The sequence below is a fragment of the Synchiropus splendidus genome, chromosome 17, assembly GCF_027744825.2.
Source record: "Synchiropus splendidus isolate RoL2022-P1 chromosome 17, RoL_Sspl_1.0, whole genome shotgun sequence".
Taxonomy (NCBI): Eukaryota; Metazoa; Chordata; class Actinopteri; order Syngnathiformes; family Callionymidae; genus Synchiropus; species Synchiropus splendidus.
Window position 1 is genome coordinate 20,253,132 of NC_071350.1, and position 19,450 is coordinate 20,272,581.

General features: G+C 56.8%; 4 protein-coding genes across 10 annotated transcripts; 2 read left to right on the forward strand and 2 right to left on the reverse strand.

The window, feature by feature from the left end:
• Window positions 1–225: 225 nt before the first annotated feature.
• Window positions 226–6,265, reverse strand: proser1 (proline and serine rich 1). 2 transcript variants are annotated; one of them, XM_053847219.1, is made up of 12 exons: window positions 5,683–6,265; window positions 5,548–5,613; window positions 5,298–5,366; window positions 5,098–5,192; window positions 4,929–5,022; window positions 4,748–4,858; window positions 4,233–4,334; window positions 3,708–3,786; window positions 3,489–3,581; window positions 953–2,030; window positions 428–575; window positions 226–371 (listed from the first exon to the last, which is right to left on the reverse strand). In XM_053847219.1, exons 1-12 carry the CDS (start codon window positions 5,725–5,727, stop codon window positions 258–260), a joined length of 2,094 nt encoding a protein of 697 aa, XP_053703194.1. In that variant the 5' UTR covers window positions 5,728–6,265; the 3' UTR covers window positions 226–257. The 2 variants fall into 2 exon arrangements, with proteins under 2 accessions (XP_053703194.1, XP_053703195.1); XM_053847220.1 differs by lacking the exon at window positions 3,489–3,581 and having other exon boundaries at window positions 5,683–6,262.
• Window positions 5,958–12,234, forward strand: vps36 (vacuolar protein sorting 36 homolog). 3 transcript variants are annotated; one of them, XM_053847228.1, is made up of 15 exons: window positions 5,960–6,222; window positions 6,349–6,548; window positions 6,652–6,720; window positions 6,895–6,965; window positions 7,276–7,390; window positions 7,479–7,568; window positions 9,115–9,201; window positions 9,324–9,356; window positions 9,439–9,516; window positions 9,579–9,713; window positions 9,769–9,834; window positions 10,058–10,122; window positions 10,356–10,440; window positions 10,505–10,578; window positions 11,881–12,231. In XM_053847228.1, the coding sequence occupies exons 1-15, from the start codon at window positions 6,111–6,113 to the stop codon at window positions 11,969–11,971; spliced, it is 1,371 nt and encodes a 456-aa protein (XP_053703203.1). In that variant the 5' UTR covers window positions 5,960–6,110; the 3' UTR covers window positions 11,972–12,231. The 3 variants fall into 3 exon arrangements, with proteins under 3 accessions (XP_053703204.1, XP_053703203.1, XP_053703205.1); XM_053847229.1 differs by lacking the exon at window positions 10,505–10,578 and having other exon boundaries at window positions 5,958–6,222; window positions 11,881–12,234; XM_053847230.1 differs by lacking the exon at window positions 5,960–6,222 and having other exon boundaries at window positions 6,313–6,548.
• A 224-nt stretch (window positions 12,235–12,458) lies between these two features.
• Window positions 12,459–19,310, forward strand: LOC128748429 (thrombospondin type-1 domain-containing protein 1). 4 transcript variants are annotated; one of them, XM_053847215.1, is made up of 8 exons: window positions 12,459–12,584; window positions 12,645–12,835; window positions 13,311–13,409; window positions 13,532–13,887; window positions 14,630–15,434; window positions 15,498–15,795; window positions 15,859–16,276; window positions 16,336–19,310. In XM_053847215.1, exons 3-8 carry the CDS (start codon window positions 13,343–13,345, stop codon window positions 16,798–16,800), a joined length of 2,409 nt encoding a protein of 802 aa, XP_053703190.1. In that variant the 5' UTR covers window positions 12,459–12,584; window positions 12,645–12,835; window positions 13,311–13,342; the 3' UTR covers window positions 16,801–19,310. The 4 variants fall into 4 exon arrangements, with proteins under 4 accessions (XP_053703190.1, XP_053703192.1, XP_053703189.1 ...); XM_053847217.1 differs by having other exon boundaries at window positions 12,499–12,835; window positions 14,630–15,197; window positions 15,273–15,434; XM_053847214.1 differs by having other exon boundaries at window positions 12,499–12,835.
• Window positions 17,932–19,442, reverse strand: fgl1b (fibrinogen like 1B). The gene is made up of 8 exons (XM_053846512.1): window positions 19,383–19,442; window positions 19,105–19,324; window positions 18,894–19,053; window positions 18,737–18,834; window positions 18,589–18,677; window positions 18,395–18,520; window positions 18,268–18,332; window positions 17,932–18,207 (listed from the first exon to the last, which is right to left on the reverse strand). Exons 1-8 carry the CDS (start codon window positions 19,440–19,442, stop codon window positions 18,027–18,029), a joined length of 999 nt encoding a protein of 332 aa, XP_053702487.1. The 3' UTR covers window positions 17,932–18,026.
• Between the last annotated feature and the right edge of the window lie 8 nt (window positions 19,443–19,450).

Sequence of the window (19,450 nt, forward strand, 5' to 3'; positions counted from 1 at the left end):
ATTAGCTCACGGTTTCCAACACACAATAAAAACATGGCATTTCATGGAGAGAAAAGGAACAGGAGTTGGAGGTCAGCACTGGAGGAGCCACAGGACCCAGCGACCTTTGACCCACCCCTGACTCGGAGCCGAGGGTGGCTCAGGTGAAGGGCTCCATCCGTCCCACGCTGGCAGGTCAACTGGATCTACAGGTCATTACAGTCTACTTCTCACACACTAAACACAGGCATTCACAAGACTTGGCCGGGCCCCGGCCCTCACTGCCAGCCCAGCTGGGGGTGCAGGCCCGGCTGCAGCTGGAAGGGGTTCCCGGGCGCCGCCGGGTAGTTGGGTTGAGGAGGAAAACTCTCCAGCGCCGAGGACGGATGAGCCTGGAAGACAAAGAGCATCAGGCGTGCGCTCTGTCCTCTGGGAGGCCGGTGTTTACCTGGAGGAGAGCCGACGGCACCGTGGGGTTGTGGAGGCCCCCGAGAGCAGCAGGGGCCGCAGAGGTAGAGAAGCCCGGGACCCCAGGGAAGGACAGCAGGCTAGGAAATCCGGCGCCACCTTGGGCCTGCAGCCCTGCCGCGCTCAGCCTGGAAGACAGGTCAAAGGTCAGGCGTGTTCGGAGCTCAGCACGCTGCCCGGGTCGCCTTCTCTCCAAGCTCCCGCTTCACTGCTTGTTGCAAAACAGACTCAGAACCCAGACGGGAGCAGTCCGGTCACACACGTGACATGCAGCTCCACCCTGATAAGTGCCGAGGCCGGGCAGGTGCGACACGCAGGACGTGACTCACAATCATCACCTGAGCAGACACAAAGTCCAAACACGGCGTTTGGACTTTGCTCTGGAGAAGGGAACCACTTCCCCTTGGCTCCAGCGAGACTCAATAAAACCTGCTCAGCCAAGGCCACGGCAGCAGGAAGCCAGCTCACCACCTCCCAACACGACAGCCAGACCTGTGCCACTCACCCGGGCTGGAAGCTGGAGCTGAAGGCAGACGCGAAGCCCGGCAGCACCGGCGACGAGGACGGGACCCCCGCCACGGCGGCGGCCTGCAGAGGGGCCACGGACGTGACGGAAGGCGGCGCGGCTCCAGGCAGAGCCATGAAGCTGGCGGCGCCGCGGCCTCCGGAGACGGCCAGCCCCGGGAAGGCGACGGGGTTGGCGGCAGGCGGGAGGCCCGGGAATATAGAGGGGGCGGAGCTGATGCTCAGGCCGAAGGGCGAGGCGGGCGAGGGGTAGATGCTGGTGGGCGGGAGGCTGCTGGGGGGCAGGCCGGGGTAGTGGGCGGGGGCGGGGCTGGAGGAGAGCGCCTGCAGGCCCGGGAGCGAGACTTGAGGGGACCCTGAAGGGTGAGCCAGCCCCAGAGAGCGGGCCAGCGCCGCCTGGGCGTGAGCGGAGCCAGCCACCACCAGAGGGCTGACGGTGGGGGTCCCAGAGCGAGAGCTTCCTTTGAAGGCCGAGTGAACCGGGCTGCTGGGTCGGGCCAGGGCCGGGCCCACAGGGCCCTGCCCAAAGGCAGCGTGGGCCGAGGAGGCTTTGGGTCCAGGGGTGGAGGATCCCGGGGTGAAACTGCGGATGACGGTGCCTGAGGGGTTACCTGCCTGTGCGGGCAGACCCTGGAAGGCCGGTCCGGCCGGAGGGTCCGCAGGCTGGGGGTAGACCTTCTGTTGAGCCGGGGTGACGGAGGGAGGAGCAGGAGTGTTGGATCGGGACGCCGCATGAAAGCCGCCACCGCCCGGAACAGGAGTCCCACACGGGGTCCCAGAGGGGGTGTGGGCCTTGATAACGGAGGAGGGAGTCGGGGGTCCGGGAGTCGGGGGTCCAGCTTTGATGACAGATGGTGACGGAGCAGGAGACGGCGACGAGGCCTTGGGGTTATGTGAGGGCACCATGCCGGGGAAGACTGGCGTGATGGGGGTGGCAGGCTGGGCTGGAGCGCTCTGAGGGGGCGCCGGAGTCGACGGGGTGGATCCGTGAGGAATCAGCAGCGGCCCACTTTTGACTCCAGGCGTGGTGACCTGGGGGTTCCCCGGTTTGCTGTAGCCTGGCGGCAGAGAGCGAGCGGTTAGCAACAGAGGAGGGAGGAGCATGTGCGCGGCGCCGAGCGCCTGCTGGAGTCTGGCTGGATGTCAGCGGCAACAGTGCAACTAGTCAACGACGTGCTGGGATCACGAGTCCCTCACAGCTCCAGAGGATTAGCTCACTTGCACACGGATGATCATCAGCTCTGAACTGAGGCTCGGCTGGGACCACCTGAAGGTCCAGGGGGGAACCTGAGCCATGGATGGGCTGAGAGACCGAGTGGGACTGTGGTCGCATGGAGCGATAACTTCCATGTTCCTTCTCCTCCATGTGTTGGACACTCCAGTCTCTCTGTTTGATGATGGAACTCAGGAGTGGAGTTTGTCTCCAACACCATGGTTTGTTGACGTCTCAATAGAAGAGTGAACTCTGCAGTGCAGAGATGAGCAACTCAATGTTTCAGGTCTCTGGTAGAAGCCGCTGGTGTCTGCTCTGCCAGCTTTATTTAGGGCTTCAATGGAGCCGTCTGTCTGTCTGCTGTGTGTCATGTCTCTGAACACTTGAACTATGGAGCAGTCTGGACACAGTTCCTAGATGCTGCTGAGGAAACATTACCGAGGCAGAGGAGCGCCTCAGAGAACCTGTGAGGACCACTCCATCTCATCAAAGAAACAGGGATCCAGAGAGTCAGAGTCGACCAGTGTCATGATCAGAGGTTCAAACTACCATGGTGAAGCAAAGTCCACCACACTCTCCACAACTGACCACACCGCCGTCAGCGTCTCCTCATGTTCAGGTGTGCAGCTCCGATGCAGCCAGTGAGCCGCGGGTTTATCGCCTATATGGTGAGATGCAGAAGTGTCACGGTGGAGGTTGTGTTGAGCAGGATATGGTGTGCAGTCAGTTATGGTTCCCCATCCTCCACCACTTCACGTTACGTGTGTGAAAAGCTTCAGCGCGAGACTCTTTGGTTTGCGGCAGAACAACCCTGTTCCATGGTCTCCGGGTCTGAGGAGCTGCTTAGCTGCCACAGTATCACCCAGACTCTCAGAACCAGTGGCCCATCCCCGATGAAAACTGTGCTCCTCTTCAAGTGTCATTCCAACAGGAGCTTCAACACGTCAGTGCAGAGCTGGATGTTAAGAGAGTGGAGGCAGGAGCAGAAGCCAGGAACATGAGCTCTGACATGAGTGGGGATCAAACCAGCCATCCTCACGCAGCGCCACACTGACTGAGCAAAAGACAAACGCTAGGATCAGTGCTGAGCTGCAGCTCTGCTGTGAGGCTTGGCTCACTAACGCCCCCTTCTGTTGAAGAGCGTTTGTTGGCGACCCAGTGCTCTTGTCCACAGGTTAGAGGCACATTCACTAGCGCGGGGAAGCAGCATGCCAGCGTTGGAGGCAGCAAGCTGTGACAGGTGGATCTGCTGCGCGCACGCGCACACACACACAGGCACAGGCACACACCCGGTTCTCTTTACCTGCGAGTCTGTGGGCAGAGGTGTAGGGGGGAGGGGGCGCGCTGGCTGTAACCACCCCTCCCAGAGAAACAAGGCCAGCGTTGTTGTATGCACCTGAGTGGCAGTCGCAAACATCAGCAGTGTCCACTCTGAGGTGCCAACTCTCCACTGACAGCTCTAACAGCTCGCCTCATTTTCACTCTGACAACAGTTTGACGGCGCACACGTGGACTTTCTTACTTGGTGCGATGGTGGCGTGAGGGCGGCACGGAGGGATGGGGTACGGCACCGGGCGGTGAGGGTTGTAGCTCGCAGGGAACTGCAACAGAAGACACACACCATCCTCAGTAGCTGCAAGCCTGGACCGAAGCTGCGCCCCGGAGCGCCGTGGTCACCATGGTCCGGCACCACAAATGAAGCGACAACGCTGAGGCGGGAACACAAACAAAACATCGGCCGGTTTCAGGGCGCAGGAGGCAGCAAGGAGCTGCTTCTCTGAACTCACTTCTCCAGTGTCAGTCTGAGTGCAAGCTCAGCGAAGGTGTTTCCAGGTGAGTCTGTTGTGCTGGCAGTTCTGTGTGGGTCATGCTCACCCTGGCCCGGGCAGCTGGGGGACGCCCCGCTTTTTTGAGGTCCCTTTCACACCCCGACTCACTCATTCACTCACTCACTCTCTCCACGACAGTACTGGAGCTGAGAGATGTGGCCTCACACAGGAGCAGAGGTTTTCATCGTGTCCCGGTGAGGAACTGTGCATGAACTCACAGGTTTGTAGGGTCCCAGTATCCGAGCAGCGATCCCCTTCCCCTCCATGCTGTTGGAACTGTCCTCCTTCTTGTCTGCCTCTTTCTTCAAAGGAGGGATTCCCTGAAACAACAAACAAAAGTGAGTGTCTCTCTCTCCTCTGTCTCTGCGACACGAAACATCCCAGCCCGAGTCACATGCTTCCACATTACATCCGACCAAAGGTCACGTCATCCCGAGTGTGACTCTGAAGCTTCCTTCAGGAGGAGAAGCTGTAAATCTCAAGACTTCAGGTTGAACCCAAACAAGCAGGAGACCAGACAAAAGGTTAACTTCGCCTTCTTCCTCTTCACTCTTTCACTGAGCTCCCCGTCCTCTCTTCCTGATCATTGCTCCTCCTCCCTCTCTGCTTCCATGTTGTCATTCCTCCTCCACCCAAATGAACTCAGCCACCTTCTTCTGTCTCGCCACTCTCGGGAACAGCATCCAGGGACCAGAGTTTTGCGGTTGGAAACGTTCTACTCTGGTGTACCTACCGGGAATGAACCAGTGACCAGGCTGGGTCTGCCTTTGGGGTAGGGGTTTCCTGGTATTATACCGCAGGAGGAGATCATGGCCACAGGAGCCTTGCAGCCCACTTTACACACCTGAGCAGACACAAACATATCCTGTCACCACAATTCCCCACGGCCCGACAAACCTTTGCAGTGAACCCACTTGCTCGAGTATCCGCCGCGCCCGTTTCTTCTCCGACAGGTGAATGCGGAACATGTCCTCCACGGGCCGATAGTTCTGAGCGTCTGATATATTCCTGTCGGGGACAGTTTTGAGGAAATGTGCATGGCAAATGAGTGCGACCAACGCAAATGATCACAGCGGTACTCACAAAGCGATCAGCTCCAACACAACAAGTCTATCCTTGGAGAAAGTGAAGCAGTTGAGAATGTTGGCCACTTTGGTGGTAGGGATGGCCACCATTTTCTGGAAGCAAAGAAGAGCTCCACTGAGCTTCGTGCAACTCAAGCCACATCTACAGTTCCAAAAGTGAACTCCTCTCCAAGACTGACGCAGATTCAAGTCACTCACATGCTGCAGGGCTTTCACCGCTTTGATCTGAGGTTCTGCCCATGAAAAGTACTTCAGTATCTCCATCACCTGCAGAGAACAACAGGTGAAAACGATGGAACCATGTCCACACTGGAACTGATAGACGACAATGACAATGTTCAATGTAAAACTGCAGCTCTTGTGGAATCCAAGCAACATGAATCCCGCAGCTACTGCAGGCACCGTGAAACACATCATGGTTTCTGGTGGAGCCCAGCGCGATTCTTACCTGCTCACTGGAGAAATAGCCGTGCACCTGCTCGATGGCTTTGATCCGCTGATCTGTCAAAACACACTGCAAAACAGAGGACCACAGTCAAACACGACGAGTCGAACATTTCTAAAATGTGCAGACTATATTCACCTTTTTTATTTCGTCCAAGACGATGTCAAACGACTTCTTATCCATGTCGAAGACTGAATGAAAAGGTGATGGGCCAAGCGAAATACTTCAAACACAGCCGTTTAGTCTGCACCCAGATCCCGTCGAGTTGTTCAGGACTACGATGTCACTTAGTTAAGATCATTTTATTCTAAAAATCATGGTTAGACGGAGTAATCTATGTAAATATATAACAGCGAGGAGAAGAAACCCGCATGATGCGCGAAGCAGGAAGAGCCGTAAACAATGACTTGGGCACCAGCAGCGCCACTGTGTCCGCACCGCTCACCTCTTCACCCTGGAGACGGTCAAACTCGCGCGCAAAGCAGCCAAACGCGGCTGAATTTGGCATCTACTGAAATCCGTATAACCCCCCTAACGATATCGAGGTAGAGAGAAATTATAAAATCATGAAAATGTCAACGACAAAAGGGAAAACCCAAGCCGCAACAGCTAGCATCCTGGCTAGCTCCCGTGACAGCTGGCGCACGTCACGTCAACATCGAAGGACCCCAAAAACAAGTGAGCGGTTGAACTGAAATTAAAAATGATCTCGTGCGTTTATTCTATTATTGACATGCGTTATAAATAAGTAAGGGTTGGATATTCATTCAAAACATGTGTTTCACTCAAGCCGTTTCTCTGCAGGCAGTCACGGGGCACCTTTTCTAACGCGCACCGGAAGTAAACACGAAATAAGTCGCCGCCGAGTGAGAGCAGCTCGCAGGAAAACAGTGTCTCGTGTATCAGAAATGGACCGCTTCGCGTGGTCAAATGGTCTTCTGGAAATAAATGAAACCCTGGTGGTCCAGCAACGAGGGGTCCGGTTATATGACGGCGACGATAAGGTACATGTCAGCCGGTGAAGGAAGTGCGGCAGCTCTGGCAGACTCGTCACGACATCAAGTCGTCGTGAGTTGCTGTTCACAATGTGTTGTGCGCTGTTTGCAGGCGAAGCTGGACCTCGGTGTCGCCCTGCTGAGCACCCACAGGCTCATCTGGAGGGACAGCAAAAACCACGTAAGGAGGACGCTTACCGCACACCCCGGCTCGCGGCCGCCGTGACGTTCGGTTCGTGTCGCTGCTGACAGAACATGTCTATCATACTCGAACCAACTTTCGGTTGACCCTCCGCGACTGAGGAAAATTAAAGCTATAAGTCCCTGAAAACGTATCTCTCCGTGTGGCTTTCAGGAATGCTGCATGGCCATGCCCCTGTCTCAGATCATCTTCTTCGAAGAGCAGGCTGCTGGAATTGGAAAAAGGTTAGTTGCAGTGACTGGTGCCGTTTCTGTTCCTCTGTCGTCGCCCCCCTCATCGCCAGAGTGAAATATTTCACTGTGATGTCTCCCACTCCTTTCTCTTCAATCTCAGTTGTTTTTGTGTGTGTTGTTTTATTCTTTGAGATGTTTTCATATCGGCCGTCTAATCCGACCGAGAAGTGCTAGAACCACAAATAATCCTGCTCACAGATGAGCGGAGAGGTTCACTATGTCTTTGTTCGAGTCTTGTTTTGGAGTAGCTGCTCTAACTTCATCAAAAGATCTCCTGCATGAGGTCCTTTATCAATTGCAGTGCAAAAATAGTGATCCATCTTCACCCACCGCCACCCAACAAGGAGCCCGGCCCGTACCAACAGAGCAAATACTCCTTCATCAAACTCTCCTTTAAAGAACACGGACAGATCGAGGTAAAATATATATATATCTTAAAATATTGTAATGAACAGCCTTGAACAAGTATAACGTAGATTACTTCATTCATAATGTCATTTCCAGTTCCACAGGAGACTCACAGAAGAGATGACCCAGAAGCGATGGGAGCACACTGCGGTTCTGCAGACCCTTCCTGCAGCCGCTGGAGCTCAGGTCGTCCGAGGCTTTTGTGATATGTTCAATGTCCTATTCGATTGTAAATCGTCAGGTCAGGCAAAATCTGTTCTCCTTTTCTGCCACTAGATGGCGGTGTTGATCCACTAGGTTTGAATGCGCATGTTTTAGTCTACTATTTTAGGTGTAACTTTATACCGTATTTTCCGGACTACAGAGCGCACCGGAATATTAGCCGCACCCACCAAATCTAAGAAGGAAAATGGATTTTTTTCATACATAAGCCGCACCAGTCTATAAGCCGCGGGTGCACTGTTGCTGTCTGTGGCACAGAAAATGCATGAGGATCACTTCTAGCGATCCTCTAGTACTCGTTTTGACTGACTCATGAAACAATCTTGCCAATGTTCTGAACTCCAGTCATGAACTCCTCACATCTTATTTACATTTAAAGTGTTCAGAAAGCGCTGTTTTCACCCTCCAGTAGATCGTCTCTGTCAGCAGAGCTGCGGACACGCAGGCGAAAACAGTGCAATTTGAGCGCTTTAAAGGTAAATAAAACGCAAACGTGATATCATCGGTTTGATGTGACGTAGCTCATGATAGCTAGATATAGCTAGATATATTGTCAATATATATTGACAGTCTAAGAGCATGCTCATTCAACTGTAAAAACTCGGGATGCTCCGAGAGACAGGGAGAGCACTCAGCTGAAGCGGCTGTCTTCAACCTCTTTTTTGAAAGTTCTCACTCTGGACGGTTGCAAACGTTTCAGATTCAGGTGGTGGACCGCGAACGCTGCATCTGACACACAAGACTGCAGCGGATTCGGCCGCGGTTGATTCCGTCTTAAAACGACACCTGAGAAAGGCTGCTCATCTGGTGCGGTGAAATTAATGATTATTTCTCGGGCAATATGCTTCGCGTTCTGAACGTCACGCTCAGACCGGCGAGTGTCCGCGAGTGACTGCTGGTTCCTGCAGCTTCACTTTCATGAGCACCAGAAAACTCACTGTGCTCTGTCAAGTGCTGGTGTTTGAAATGTCGTATTGAATTCGTGGCGTTGACGCCCTTTAACGTGCATGTGCTGCAGGATGCAAACTTGGCATGACAGACTGAAAAAAGCTTCCGCATTAGACACACCGTTGCCAAGCGAGGTCTCCAGATAAAGACTTTGAGTTCTAGGATATTAAAAAAATTGTAGCGCATGACTGATGAGTTGAATGCAGTAAGAAGAGAAGATTTGAAATCCAATTTTTTATTGGTGAACTGTGCTTCATAAATGAACTCCAAAAGTAAAGGTCAAGCACATCCGCAAACCAGTTAGGCCAGGTGCATTATTCAAAAATGTAAAACCCATAAAGCAATACCGTTAAATGAATAAAATAAGGCTGTTTTCAAAAATGTCATCCAAATTCAGTGATTCAGTTAAAGAAATAAAATTCTGAAATAAAATAAGACTGTCTCAAATAGGCACTTAAGCTCAATATAGCAATTCAAACATGAATAATAGAAGTAGAACACGCCTCTAAATGAGGCAAAATGAAGAACCGTTGATACTCATAATTACTCTTTGTTCCAGCAGACAGGAAAGTCTCGAGCGGTGGGCATCGTTGGCATCGAGAGGAAGATCGAAGAGAGGAGGAAAGAAACGGACAAAAACATTTCTGAGGTGAGCGTTGGTGAACTTGTGTCACGCTGATCAAGAGCCCAGTGTGCGTGTGAGCCATGACTAATGTTGGGGCCCCGTCATGTGGCTTGGCCAGTAACGTCCTATATACTGCCCTTCCTCAGGCGTTTGAAGACCTGAGTAAGCTGATGGTCAAGGTAGGTGCCGCTGCCGCCGCCGCCGCCGCAGGTGTGTGTGTGTGGGCGCATGTAGCTCAGCCATGATGGATGGTGTTGACAGGCCAAAGAAATGGTGGAGCTGTCCAAGTCCATAGCCAGCAAGATCAAAGACAAGCAGGGGGACATCAGTGAGGATGAGGTGAGAGCTGCCGGCGGAGCGCCGAGGCTGCCGTGCCTTTCTTTCAAGCTTGCTCTTTCCAGACCGTCCGCTTCAAGTCCTACCTGCTCAGCATGGGCATCGCCAACCCCGTCACCAGAGAGACTCACGGCTCGGGAACCCACTACCACCTGCAGCTGGCCAGGCAGCTGGGCTCCATGCTGCAGGCTCCTCTGGAGGTGAGCCAGCTCTCCGCCGGTCCTTCCTGGAGACAATGACTGGCCTCTTTTTCAGGAGCGAGGAGGCATGATGGCGCTCACCGAGGTCTACTGCCTGGTCAACCGCGCCCGCGGGATGGAGGTAACCTGGCCGTCTTTGCTGCTCTGAGTCCCTCGGCATCATTTGTCGATTGCATTCAAGTCTCCTCTGGTGCTGGACGTTCCTCATGCAAACGCTGGGTTCAACTTGTTTCCTGCTTTAGAATCTTCTCTGGAAGCTGATGTTCCTTCACTATTCATCAGGACTGGTGTCTTTTGTTTTTCTTGCCCTTCATACGTGTGACTTTGCTCTTGTCTCCTCCCAGCTTTTATCTCCGGAGGATTTGTTGAACGCCTGCAAGATGTTTGAGTCTCTGAAGCTCCCTCTGAGGTGACTCTGAGATGTCTGTCTGTGGTTGGTATGAAAGACACACTTGGTTGGTGTTTGTGGAAGAGTGTGGCCGCCTCACAGAGGAATGGTGCAGGCTCTTCCTGCCTGGCTTCCTGTTGTTGGAAGCGCCGTCCGCTTCCTGGACTCTTGCGACTGTTCTGAGCAGTGTGCCGCGCGGACACCTCTGCTCTGCTCTGCTCGGTGACGCCGCCTGTTGCCTGTGTGTCTGGCAGGCTGCGTGTGTTCGACAGTGGCGTGATGGTGGTCCAGCTGCAGTCTCACAGCGAGGAGGAAATGATCGCCTCGGCCCTGGACAACGTAGGTTCCCCGCCCCGGAGGCCAGTCTCTGGCTTGACTAAATGGCTCCCTGTGTTGGCTGCAGGTGCAAGAGAAGGGCTTGACTGCGGAGGAGTTCGCCAAACTCCTGGGCCTCTCTGTTCTCCTGTCTAAAGAGCGGTAAGAGACGCGTCTCTCTCACCGCTGCCGGCCCACGCTGGGGTTCATCCGGGCTCAGAGTCCAGACACACTCGATGAGCTCAGCAGTCGGTTGAAGGAAAAAAACTATCTACCGTATTTCCCGGACTATAGATTGCACCAGAATATTCAGCACACCCACCAAGCTTTCTGCGTCGCGGAAAATGAGGATGACTTCTAGTGATTGTCGCGTTCTCGTTTTGAGACCGACCCATGAAACACAATGTTCTGAACTGGAATGATAAACGCCTCACCTCTTATTACATTTAAAGTGTTGGCGCTGTGTTCACCCTCCAGTAGATGGTCTCTGTTGGCAAAAACAGCGCCATTTGAGCACTTGACATGTAAATAAAAGGCCTGTGATGTCATGGGTTTGATGTGGCGAGGCTCAACGTTGTTGCCAGCATGACGCTCTTTAGACTGTAACACTGAGGGAGGGCACTCAGCGGAAGCAGCTGTCTTCAACCTCTGTCATGAAAGTTTCAGATTCAGGTGCATCTGACACTCGATTCCGTCTAAAACGGCACCCAAGAAAGGCTGCTCATCTGGCTCAGTGAAATGAAGGATTATTTCTGGGGCAATATGCCGAATGTCAGGCTCAGACCGGCGAGTGTCTGCAAGTGACCCCTGCTTCCTGCGCTTTCATGAGCGCGGAAAACTCTCTGTGCTCCGTCAGGTGCTGGTGTTTTAAATCTCGTCCTTCATTCATGGCGGTGATGCCTTTTAACGTGCACGTGCTGCAGGATGCAAACGTTACATGTCAGGGAGGGAAGGGGGAGTGGACGCATCACAAACCGTGGGCGGTGCTTCATCAGAGCGCCGGCTGTCACTCGTGATCGGCATTCACATAGTCCAGAAAATACGGTATTTTCAAACGGACGACGGCACAAGGATGAGTCACGATTGAAACCCTCAACACAAAAGAATTCGCCTCGCTGCAGCGCTCAAGCGAGTCCCCAGCTGATGGCTGTTGAGGGGCGGAGTCAGAAGCGGCTCCTCCCACCGTGGCCACGCAGCATCTGGGCCAGTGACCCGCTGAGGCAGCACCAACTGCACAGGAACACTGAAAGCACAGGAACCGGCTCATGAAAACCTCCATTCAGTGAGAGATAGAGATCAGAATTGGAATCCTTACATTCCCATTTGAGCCGGTCCAAGTCATCAAGTAGTTAAGCCATTAGTGAAGCCTGAAGGGGAAACAACAAGTCGCCGCTTCTCTTCAGATACACAGGCGCCCACTTGTGGGTCTGGAGCCCTCACCACCTGTCCTCTGCTCTCTTCCAGGCTGCTGCTGGCTGAGAAGATGGGTCACCTCTGTCGGGACGACTCCGTCGAGGGTTTGAGGTTCTACCCCAATCGCTTCCAGTCCCTGTGACTCCCGCCTCGTCACGTGACCCGGACCACACGTCAGGTCCAAGCTCAGCGTCTCCTGGTCCCAGTTTGTACATGCACCTTTCTCAGACGTTTGAAAAGAAAAGCAAGCGAACAGAGGACAGGTGTCCTGGCCAAGAAGGTCTCCATCAGTGAGCAGCTCAGGCTGGAGTCTCCACGGACCCTGATGCTCGCTGATGATCTGGAGATCTGCAGCGAGATGGGATGGAGACGTCTGACTGTCACCAGGACTTGACTCTGCAAGAATAAAAGCAGCTGAACGCACCACTGGCTTGGTCCCCTCTGTGTCCACCCAGGATTCATCCCTTCACAAGCGCCACATGACTGTTGAGCTTCCCGCTCACTGTGGGGTCCGCCCGTGAGAGGACCACCTCCATGAAGTGGCTGGTCCACTGAGGGAGGCGGGCTGCGGAAGCCTCGCCCGCTGCTGCTCGCTGCCTTTGTTCTCAGCGTTTCCTGTTTCCACGGCGCCTCTCGGGAAGCAGCTGGACGTCCGCACACTGCTGCGGCTGCTGCGCCTCAGGAGAACGGGATGGTCGCCCGCTGAAGCTCTCAGGTCTGTGACTGCTCACCAGTGGCATGACCCTCCTCCTCAGGTACTGACCACTGCAGGCTGAAACCATTAGCTCAGTGACTGGAGGACTTCGTGGTTACAGATCAGGGCGGACGAACCAGGACGTCGCAGTCTCAGACGTGCTGCGTTTGAGCGCCATGTTCGTGAGACGCGGAGCAGAAGCCGCTCAACATTGAAGGGAGAGCCGCTGCGCCAGGGCGCGCGTGACGTCATCCCTCACGGCGCAGGCCGTGTGACTTCAGTCTTGGGTCGGAGGAGGACGAACAAGTGAAGGTAAAGATTCCGACTCTCCTCAGCGCCTGCTTCGGAACTTCTTTGGACCGTTTGCGCCATTGAATTCATTGCGGTTACTCGAGACAACAACAACCAGTCATGGATGGCTTTTATTGTGAAGTATTGGAGTACCACGGACAAACGTTGAGACAGATATTCCAACGTAACTACGCGTTCACACGGCTCGGACATGGGAGCACCTGTTGCTGTGGTGGGGAGGTCCTCAGGTGTCGAGCTGCTGAAGAGCGACAATAACGTCAGACGGAGTTCTCCTGAAGGTTCAACCCTTACCTTAATGTTATGTATCGTGTCACAAGGAACAGTGACTTTCGGTCCGAATGCAATTACAAATGAAATGTTTCGGTGACGACCGTCAGCTGAGGTCATAATGATTCGGCGCTTGTGAGACCGACCCCTGCTGAGTTGGGGAGACTGGAGACTTGCCCTCATGCCTGAAACCGTGTCTGACCCGCAGGTGGGGTCGGAGGTCATGTGGTGTGCTGGAGGATGTCGCGGCCGGTGTCCCCGCTGCTGCTGCTGCCGCTGCTGCTGCTGCTGCTGCTGACGGGCCACGGTGCGTCCAGACCTGACTCTCCTCTGGACCAGAGTCACCGGCTTCACGCTTGGGTCACGCGAGTGACTCCGAATGTAGCGCCACTTTCGCATCGGTCAACCCCTGAGCCTGTGTCTCCGCAGCTGTGCTGGCGCTCCACATCTGGCCCTCGCTCCACGTGGCTCTCAGCAACGGCAGCGTCTTCGTGGACTTCAGGAGCCAGTGCAACGGCAGCGGCCTCCGCAGACTGTCTCTGGTCGACATGGAGACCAACACCAGCGTGCAGACCAGAGCGCTGCCGGGCGGCCGAGCCGTGGGCCGGGTGGAGTTCGACTGCTCCTGCTTCCTGTACGCCGGCACCTTCCGCTTCCTGCTGCAGCAGAGCTGCGCCGGCCTTGAGGACAGCGCCGCCCAGTGGTGGAGCTCAGAACTGCGGGTGCAGTGGCCGACCTTTCACATCGCTGTGGAGCGAGCAGCCGACCAATCACAGCCTCTCCAGGTGAGACGCTCAACACAAACTAGAGAAGCGCCCAGAGTGCGGGGGAAAGGTCCCTGGACCCGGATCGCTCCCCAGACGCGTGTCTTAGATTCAGGGCTGCCACGGTTAGCTGACCTCATCGATAACATCCACAACAAAAATTCATCGACGTGGACACGTCATGTTGCTGCTGGTGTCAACACAGGCACGGGCGCAGGACGGACATCCAGGACTGGTTGTTATTGAGACGCCGCGAGGAACCATCGCCTTCTCTGGAATCATGTTCATTTCTGACTGAGGTCCCACTGGCCCCAGGCTCCGCCTCACCACCTCCCACTGATATTTTATATGAGGAGTATAGTGATGATTTGAGAGCCTTCTCAGGGACCAATAAAGAGCCGCAGCTCTCTGTCCACGGCTTCATGCTCCACAGGGTGGATACATGTTCCTGGACGATGTGTCATCATTTGAATACACCTGTTCAATAACGGATGGTGTCGCAGTATCACAGTGAGGTGCTTTCAGCAACTTCAGGTCAAACAGAGATTCAAAATGGCTCCAAACAAAGGTCATCCCCATAGACCAGTCGATGGTTCATTGCAGCCCAAGCCTTAGACTTGAGCTGTGGAGTCGGACTCGCTCAGAAGGTTCTGCAGAAGTGGCTCCATCTGATCAAAGCCTTCATCTCAGTCTGGAGCGGCCGTCTCCGGGATCTGGGAACACGTGACGTCCCACTAACTCCACCGTGTCTTGTGTCCTGAAGGTTCGGATCAGCACCAACCAGCACTTCCAGGCCTGTTCCTCAGTCCTGGGCACGGCTCTGCACATGGAGGTCAGCTACCTGGAGCGTGGCAGGGTCCAGGCTCGCTCCCGACACCCGGTCCCGCTGGCACGCTCCCACACCGTCCGGCTCTCCTGCGTCTTCCCCTTCACCGACTCGGACTTCATACGCGTCTCTCTGCGCTCGCCACACTCGCCTCAGGAGGTGAGGAGCTCCGGGCCGCTCCACCCGACCCGACTCTCCTACAAGCTGCTGGTGGAAGACGCCCAACAGTTCAGGAGCGGCTGTGAAGGAGGGATGAGGGTGAAGCTCATCCCTCCACCCTGTGCTGGGGTCGGCGGGAAGGTGGTGCTGTACCAAGAGGGCGGCGCGGGAACGGACCAGCCCGCTCCTCTGGCCTCCCACTGGCTGAGCCCGGGGCAGAACCGCACCCAGTTCGACTGCTCCCTCTTCCCCACGGGGCGCAGCAAATACTGCCTCCGCCTGGTCTTCAACCTGAGCCGCTCTGCGAGTCTGGCTCAGACCTGCGTGGTGGTCCAGAGGAGCGCAGGTAGGAGGGGCCCGGGCTCCCAGAGCTGGGTGGTGCCGCCGCTCACAGCTCCTCCACCTGTCTCTCGCCCTGCAGACTCGTGGGGCCCCTGGCAGCAGTGGAGCGTGTGCAGCGCCACCTGTGGCGAGGGCGTGAGGGAGCGGCTGCGCGAGTGTCTGCTGCCCTCTAGTGCGGCGGGGCTGCAGTGCAGCGGCATGCTGCGGGAGCAGTCGCTCTGCTCGCTGGAGAGCTGTGCAGGTCGGCCGCACTCGTCTCCCCGGATCCACCTGTTCCTTATCGCTGCTCTGTTTCCCTCCGCAGCCTTGCCCGCCCCCCCGCCCTCCTCATCCGCTCCATCGCTGGGCGCCAACATGGTGGCGGTGGCCGGGATCTCGCTGTGCCTCGCCGTGATTCTGGCCACCGTTGCTGTGACTCTCTGGAGGAAGCTGTGCCGAACCTCGCCGTGCAGCTCCGTCCGCCGGAGCTCCGCGCTGCCCCCTGGAGGACGCAAGCTCTCCGACGAGGCCTCCATCTGTGGCCGCGGCCTTCCTCCGCCGGGTCCCTTGGACCCGGAGCCACCGTCTCCGTCAGGGCTGAAGATGCTGCCCACAGTCTTCGGGTGAGGGACGGTGGCGCCGGTGGGTGGGTTGGTGAGCCTGGGGAGTAACGTGCGTCTCTGCAGGTATCGTTTAGCTCAGCAGCAGCTGAAGGAGATGAAGAAGATGGGCCTGAAGGAGGCGACGCAGCTGTACCACGTGTCCTCCAGTCCAGTCCAGGACACCCTGGTGGCCACGCCCACCCTCTCCCCCATCCCCTCCCCAACAGGATTCTTACTTCCTGCCTGCGCTCCCGACAGCCGCCCCGGCGTCGGCGAGGCCTGCTGCTCTGAGCCGCCGCCGGTTCTTCCACCCAGGACCTCGGCCAGCCGCAGCTCCATGGACCGCACCGCAGAGTGGGTGGAGATGGTGGAGAGGAGTGGGCTGCGAGGAGGCGTGGGGCTGGGCAACACGTCCGGCAAGAATCCCAGTTTCCGCCGGACCTGCAGTTTCAACGATCCGAAGCCTGGTGTGGAGCGGTTCCGGGAGAGAAGCCTGACGCAGGTATCCTGCGCTGCATCTCGCTGGGCATCTGAGATGTTGACTCTTCTGATGCTTCTCAGGTGGCTGCCCGCACCCTCCCGGAGGGAAGCAGTTGGACCAGGAGAGGAAGGGAGCCCCGACCCAACTTCACCATCCCAGAGCAGCAGAGCCCAGAGGCCAGGCCCCGGAGGCAGACCTGGGCGGAGCATGGCGCCCAGCTCCAACACGCTGGACCCAACAGGAAGGTCCGTCCCGAGCTCAGCCAGGGAATCTCCGGGATCGGTGGACCTGTCGCCAGGAACCCGCTGAGCGTGGACCAGGCTGAGCAGAACTGGAGCCGCCGCGGCCCGTCCCCTATTCAGAGAAACCTTCTGGCTCGCAAGCTGAAAGAGGCTCAGTCGTCGTGCGGCGGGCGGCAGCGGAGCTCCACCTTCAGCGTCAGCTTCCGTCCGACTCCAGAGCTCTGCTCCGGCGCGGGCCGCTCCTCGTACCACCTCAGCGAGGCAGAGCGCCGCGCGCTGGACGTGGATCTTCCCTCCACGTGACATGGGGCCACAGAAGGTCAACTGCAGCTGGAAAGGTAGTGAGGGCGGCGACTTCCAAGAAATAAGTCAATAAACAGTGCCATGGTTGGACTGGAGCTGCAACTGACGCTTTACGGACGTCCCTACCGCCAGAGCCCGGTAGGTGGCGCCCTTGGTTAGAAAGTCGTTCATAGTGAGGCAGCCGTGGGGTGGGGGGTGGGGGGGTGACACGCGCTCGCTAAGGACGTGTTCCCACCAGTGAACAGCCTCGGCTGTGACGTCACTGACGCCAATGGTTGCGGCGCACAAAGGGTTAATAAGCAGTTCCGCCTCCAGCCTGCACATCGCTCTGCGATTGGCCGCCGTCTCGTTTCCGCTAACGCACCTGTGATTGGCTGTCTCATCTGTCACTCGGTGGGAGGCTCACGTGAAAGTTTGTTGACGTTACTGTGATTGGCGTTTGTGCGTGTGAGCGCGTGCGCCGGGTGTTTGGGATTGGAAAGCAAGTGAAAGAAAAGGACCTCTGTTACCTGAGGCTGCGTCACTGTGGAGGCTCGACACCAAGTCGGGTCTCCTGGTGATCTCGGTGTGTCGGTGCAGAACAGATGGATTCTGACGAAACAGAACAGTTCCGGCGCGAAACTCCACCGGAGAGGCTCCCGTCCATAGTTGCCAGAAGCAAGTGACACCACGTGGATGTTCGGTATTTCACGGCTGAATCGACAACGTTTTCACTGCGACTCACCGGTGTCGTCAACACCGAGCGTCGCTGCACTTGGCCTTTCTGATATCCGCATTAGATTTGCATCACACCAAAATAAACACCTGCGAACACTCGCACTTATTTCCGGCCGAAGGCGCGTGCTTGAGGCTCAAAAGCCCCCCAGGCGTCCGTGTGTCGATGTTTACAGGGTCCTGACAGATCTGGCGTCTGCCTCAAAGCGGACGCTCTTACTTTGACAGTCCTCACTTCCGGTCCCAGGAAAACCTTTCTTTTTCTTTGTGCCTGGGTCCTTTTCATTTTTGTGGTTCAACGTAGAAGCTTTTTCTAATTGTTAATTCTGATGATGATGAGACATTGACCAAAGTGAAGCGACACCAGCAAAAGACCTTCACTTGAGAAACGCTCCGAAAACGTTGGATTCTCTTTAATGGGACGATATAAATGTGAGCAGGTTAAACTGGAGCAGAACATGCGACAGCAGGAGCCCGAGGTCGGTCGGCCTCCGGCGGCCCCTGTGGAGGGTCTACTCGGCTCCTCCTCCACTGCCTGCCGTGTCCAGGAACAGCAGGGGGCGCACCTTCATGCTGGTGTGTCTGAGGGAGTACCAGAGGCCCCGCCAGGTGCCCCACACCACGCCGTCGTCCGACGGACCCTGGTAGCGGCCTCGGCGGTGGAAGCGGCCGTTGAGGTTGGCCTGGTGGCACCTGAGGAGCAGGGGCCCGGGTGAGAGCGGGTCCCCCCCCCCGCAGCTGAGGAGCACCCACCTGTTGAACCACCAGCCCGACTTGCTCTCCTCCGCGCAGCTGCCGCGCAGGTAGCGGTCGTTGTCCTGGCACAGGGAAAGGTGGCGTCAGAGAGGCGCCGTGTGGGCGGAGCTCTGGGGTCACCCACCTGATCCCTGGTGCTGAACTGCATCCCGCCGAGACACGCCGACCACTGCTCCACCATCCCTCCGCCTCCCGTCAGAGCGTCCCCGGCCGTGCCGCTGTAGGTCCCGTACCGGAGCCGGAACTTGTCCTGCAGAGCCGCGAGCGAGACGACAGGATGATGCCGTCGGTCACACGGCAGGTGGTGCGGCGCCTTACAGCCTCATCTGTGATCCTGAAGTTCTCGTAGAAGGCGTGGCGTCTCTTCCCCTCCCAGTCCATCAGCTCGATCTTCACCAGGTTTCTCCCTGCAAGCCGACAAATGAGGTCCGCTCCCCTGCGGAGACCAGCCTCCTGACCCACCGACCTTCGGCCAGCAGAGAGAAGATGTTCTCATTTCCCAGCCAGAACTCGTCGTTCCACAGCTTGAAGTCCCCGAATCCGTCTCTGTAGTCGGCCCAGTCCCTGGAAGCGCAGCAGTGGGATGAGCTGCAGCCCGGGAGCTGCTGCGCTGCGTGCTCCACCTGTTGAAGTCCACTCGCCCGTGCCGCCGCCTCTGGAACACCGTCCAGCCCCCGCCGTCCTCCATGTCGCAGTAGACCAGGACCGGCTCCCGCCGCGCGGCGGGCCTGACGCGGTAGAAGCCGCTGGGCGGCCGCAGTCGCTCGTAGACCTGGGAGCAGTCTGACAGGAGGTTTGGCTGCAGCAGCCAGAGCGGCGTGTGAGAGCAGCTACCTTGGTCATGCACCAGCAGGCCTCCAGCAGGGGGCAGCTGCGTCGCTCCGCTGCTGTTGCTCCTCCCCTCCGTCTGTGGGTCAGGGTTCGGGCGGATGGGCCGGAAGTACTTGTGCGTCCGCAGGTGCTCCACCTGCCAGGTGGCCACCAGCAGCTGGTACTGCAGCTTCTTCACGCTGAGCCGCAGCTGGGCCACCTGCGCGTGGCAGGGCTTCCCTGCCTGCAGCAGAGAGAGCCTGGTATCTCCAGCCGCACCCGAGACCCACAGCAGAACTTACAGAGGCCTGCGAGGACGCGGCCAGGGAGCAGAGCAGGAGCAGCACCGCGCCAGTCCTCATGCTGCTGC

What these genes read in the sequence shown, in the direction of transcription:
- proser1 (XM_053847219.1), bottom strand. Translation starts at nt 5,727, where the DNA reads ATGGATAAGAAGTCGTTTGACATCGTCTTGGACGAAATAAAAAAG. An exon ending in GTGTTGGAGCTGATCGCTTT is followed by an intron (nt 5,023 to 5,097) that starts GTGAGTACCGCT and finishes TGTCCCCGACAG; the next exon opens with GAATATATCAGACGCTCAGA. An exon ending in TGCCGTCGGCTCTCCTCCAG is followed by an intron (nt 372 to 427) that starts GTAAACACCGGC and finishes TTTGTCTTCCAG; the next exon opens with GCTCATCCGTCCTCGGCGCT.
- vps36 (XM_053847228.1), top strand. Translation starts at nt 6,111, where the DNA reads ATGAAAATGTCAACGACAAAAGGGAAAACCCAAGCCGCAACAGCTAGC. An exon ending in TCGAAGGACCCCAAAAACAA is followed by an intron (nt 6,223 to 6,348) that starts GTGAGCGGTTGA and finishes GTTTCTCTGCAG; the next exon opens with GCAGTCACGGGGCACCTTTT. An exon ending in GCTGCTGGAATTGGAAAAAG is followed by an intron (nt 6,966 to 7,275) that starts GTTAGTTGCAGT and finishes TATCAATTGCAG; the next exon opens with TGCAAAAATAGTGATCCATC.
- LOC128748429 (XM_053847215.1), top strand. Translation starts at nt 13,343, where the DNA reads ATGTCGCGGCCGGTGTCCCCGCTGCTGCTGCTGCCGCTGCTGCTGCTG. An exon ending in ATGCTGCCCACAGTCTTCGG is followed by an intron (nt 15,796 to 15,858) that starts GTGAGGGACGGT and finishes GCGTCTCTGCAG; the next exon opens with GTATCGTTTAGCTCAGCAGC. An exon ending in GGGAGAGAAGCCTGACGCAG is followed by an intron (nt 16,277 to 16,335) that starts GTATCCTGCGCT and finishes GATGCTTCTCAG; the next exon opens with GTGGCTGCCCGCACCCTCCC.
- fgl1b (XM_053846512.1), bottom strand. Translation starts at nt 19,442, where the DNA reads ATGAGGACTGGCGCGGTGCTGCTCCTGCTCTGCTCCCTGGCCGCGTCC. An exon ending in CCGCGTCCTCGCAGGCCTCT is followed by an intron (nt 19,325 to 19,382) that starts GTAAGTTCTGCT and finishes TCTCTGCTGCAG; the next exon opens with GCAGGGAAGCCCTGCCACGC. An exon ending in GGGCGAGTGGACTTCAACAG is followed by an intron (nt 18,835 to 18,893) that starts GTGGAGCACGCA and finishes CTGCGCTTCCAG; the next exon opens with GGACTGGGCCGACTACAGAG.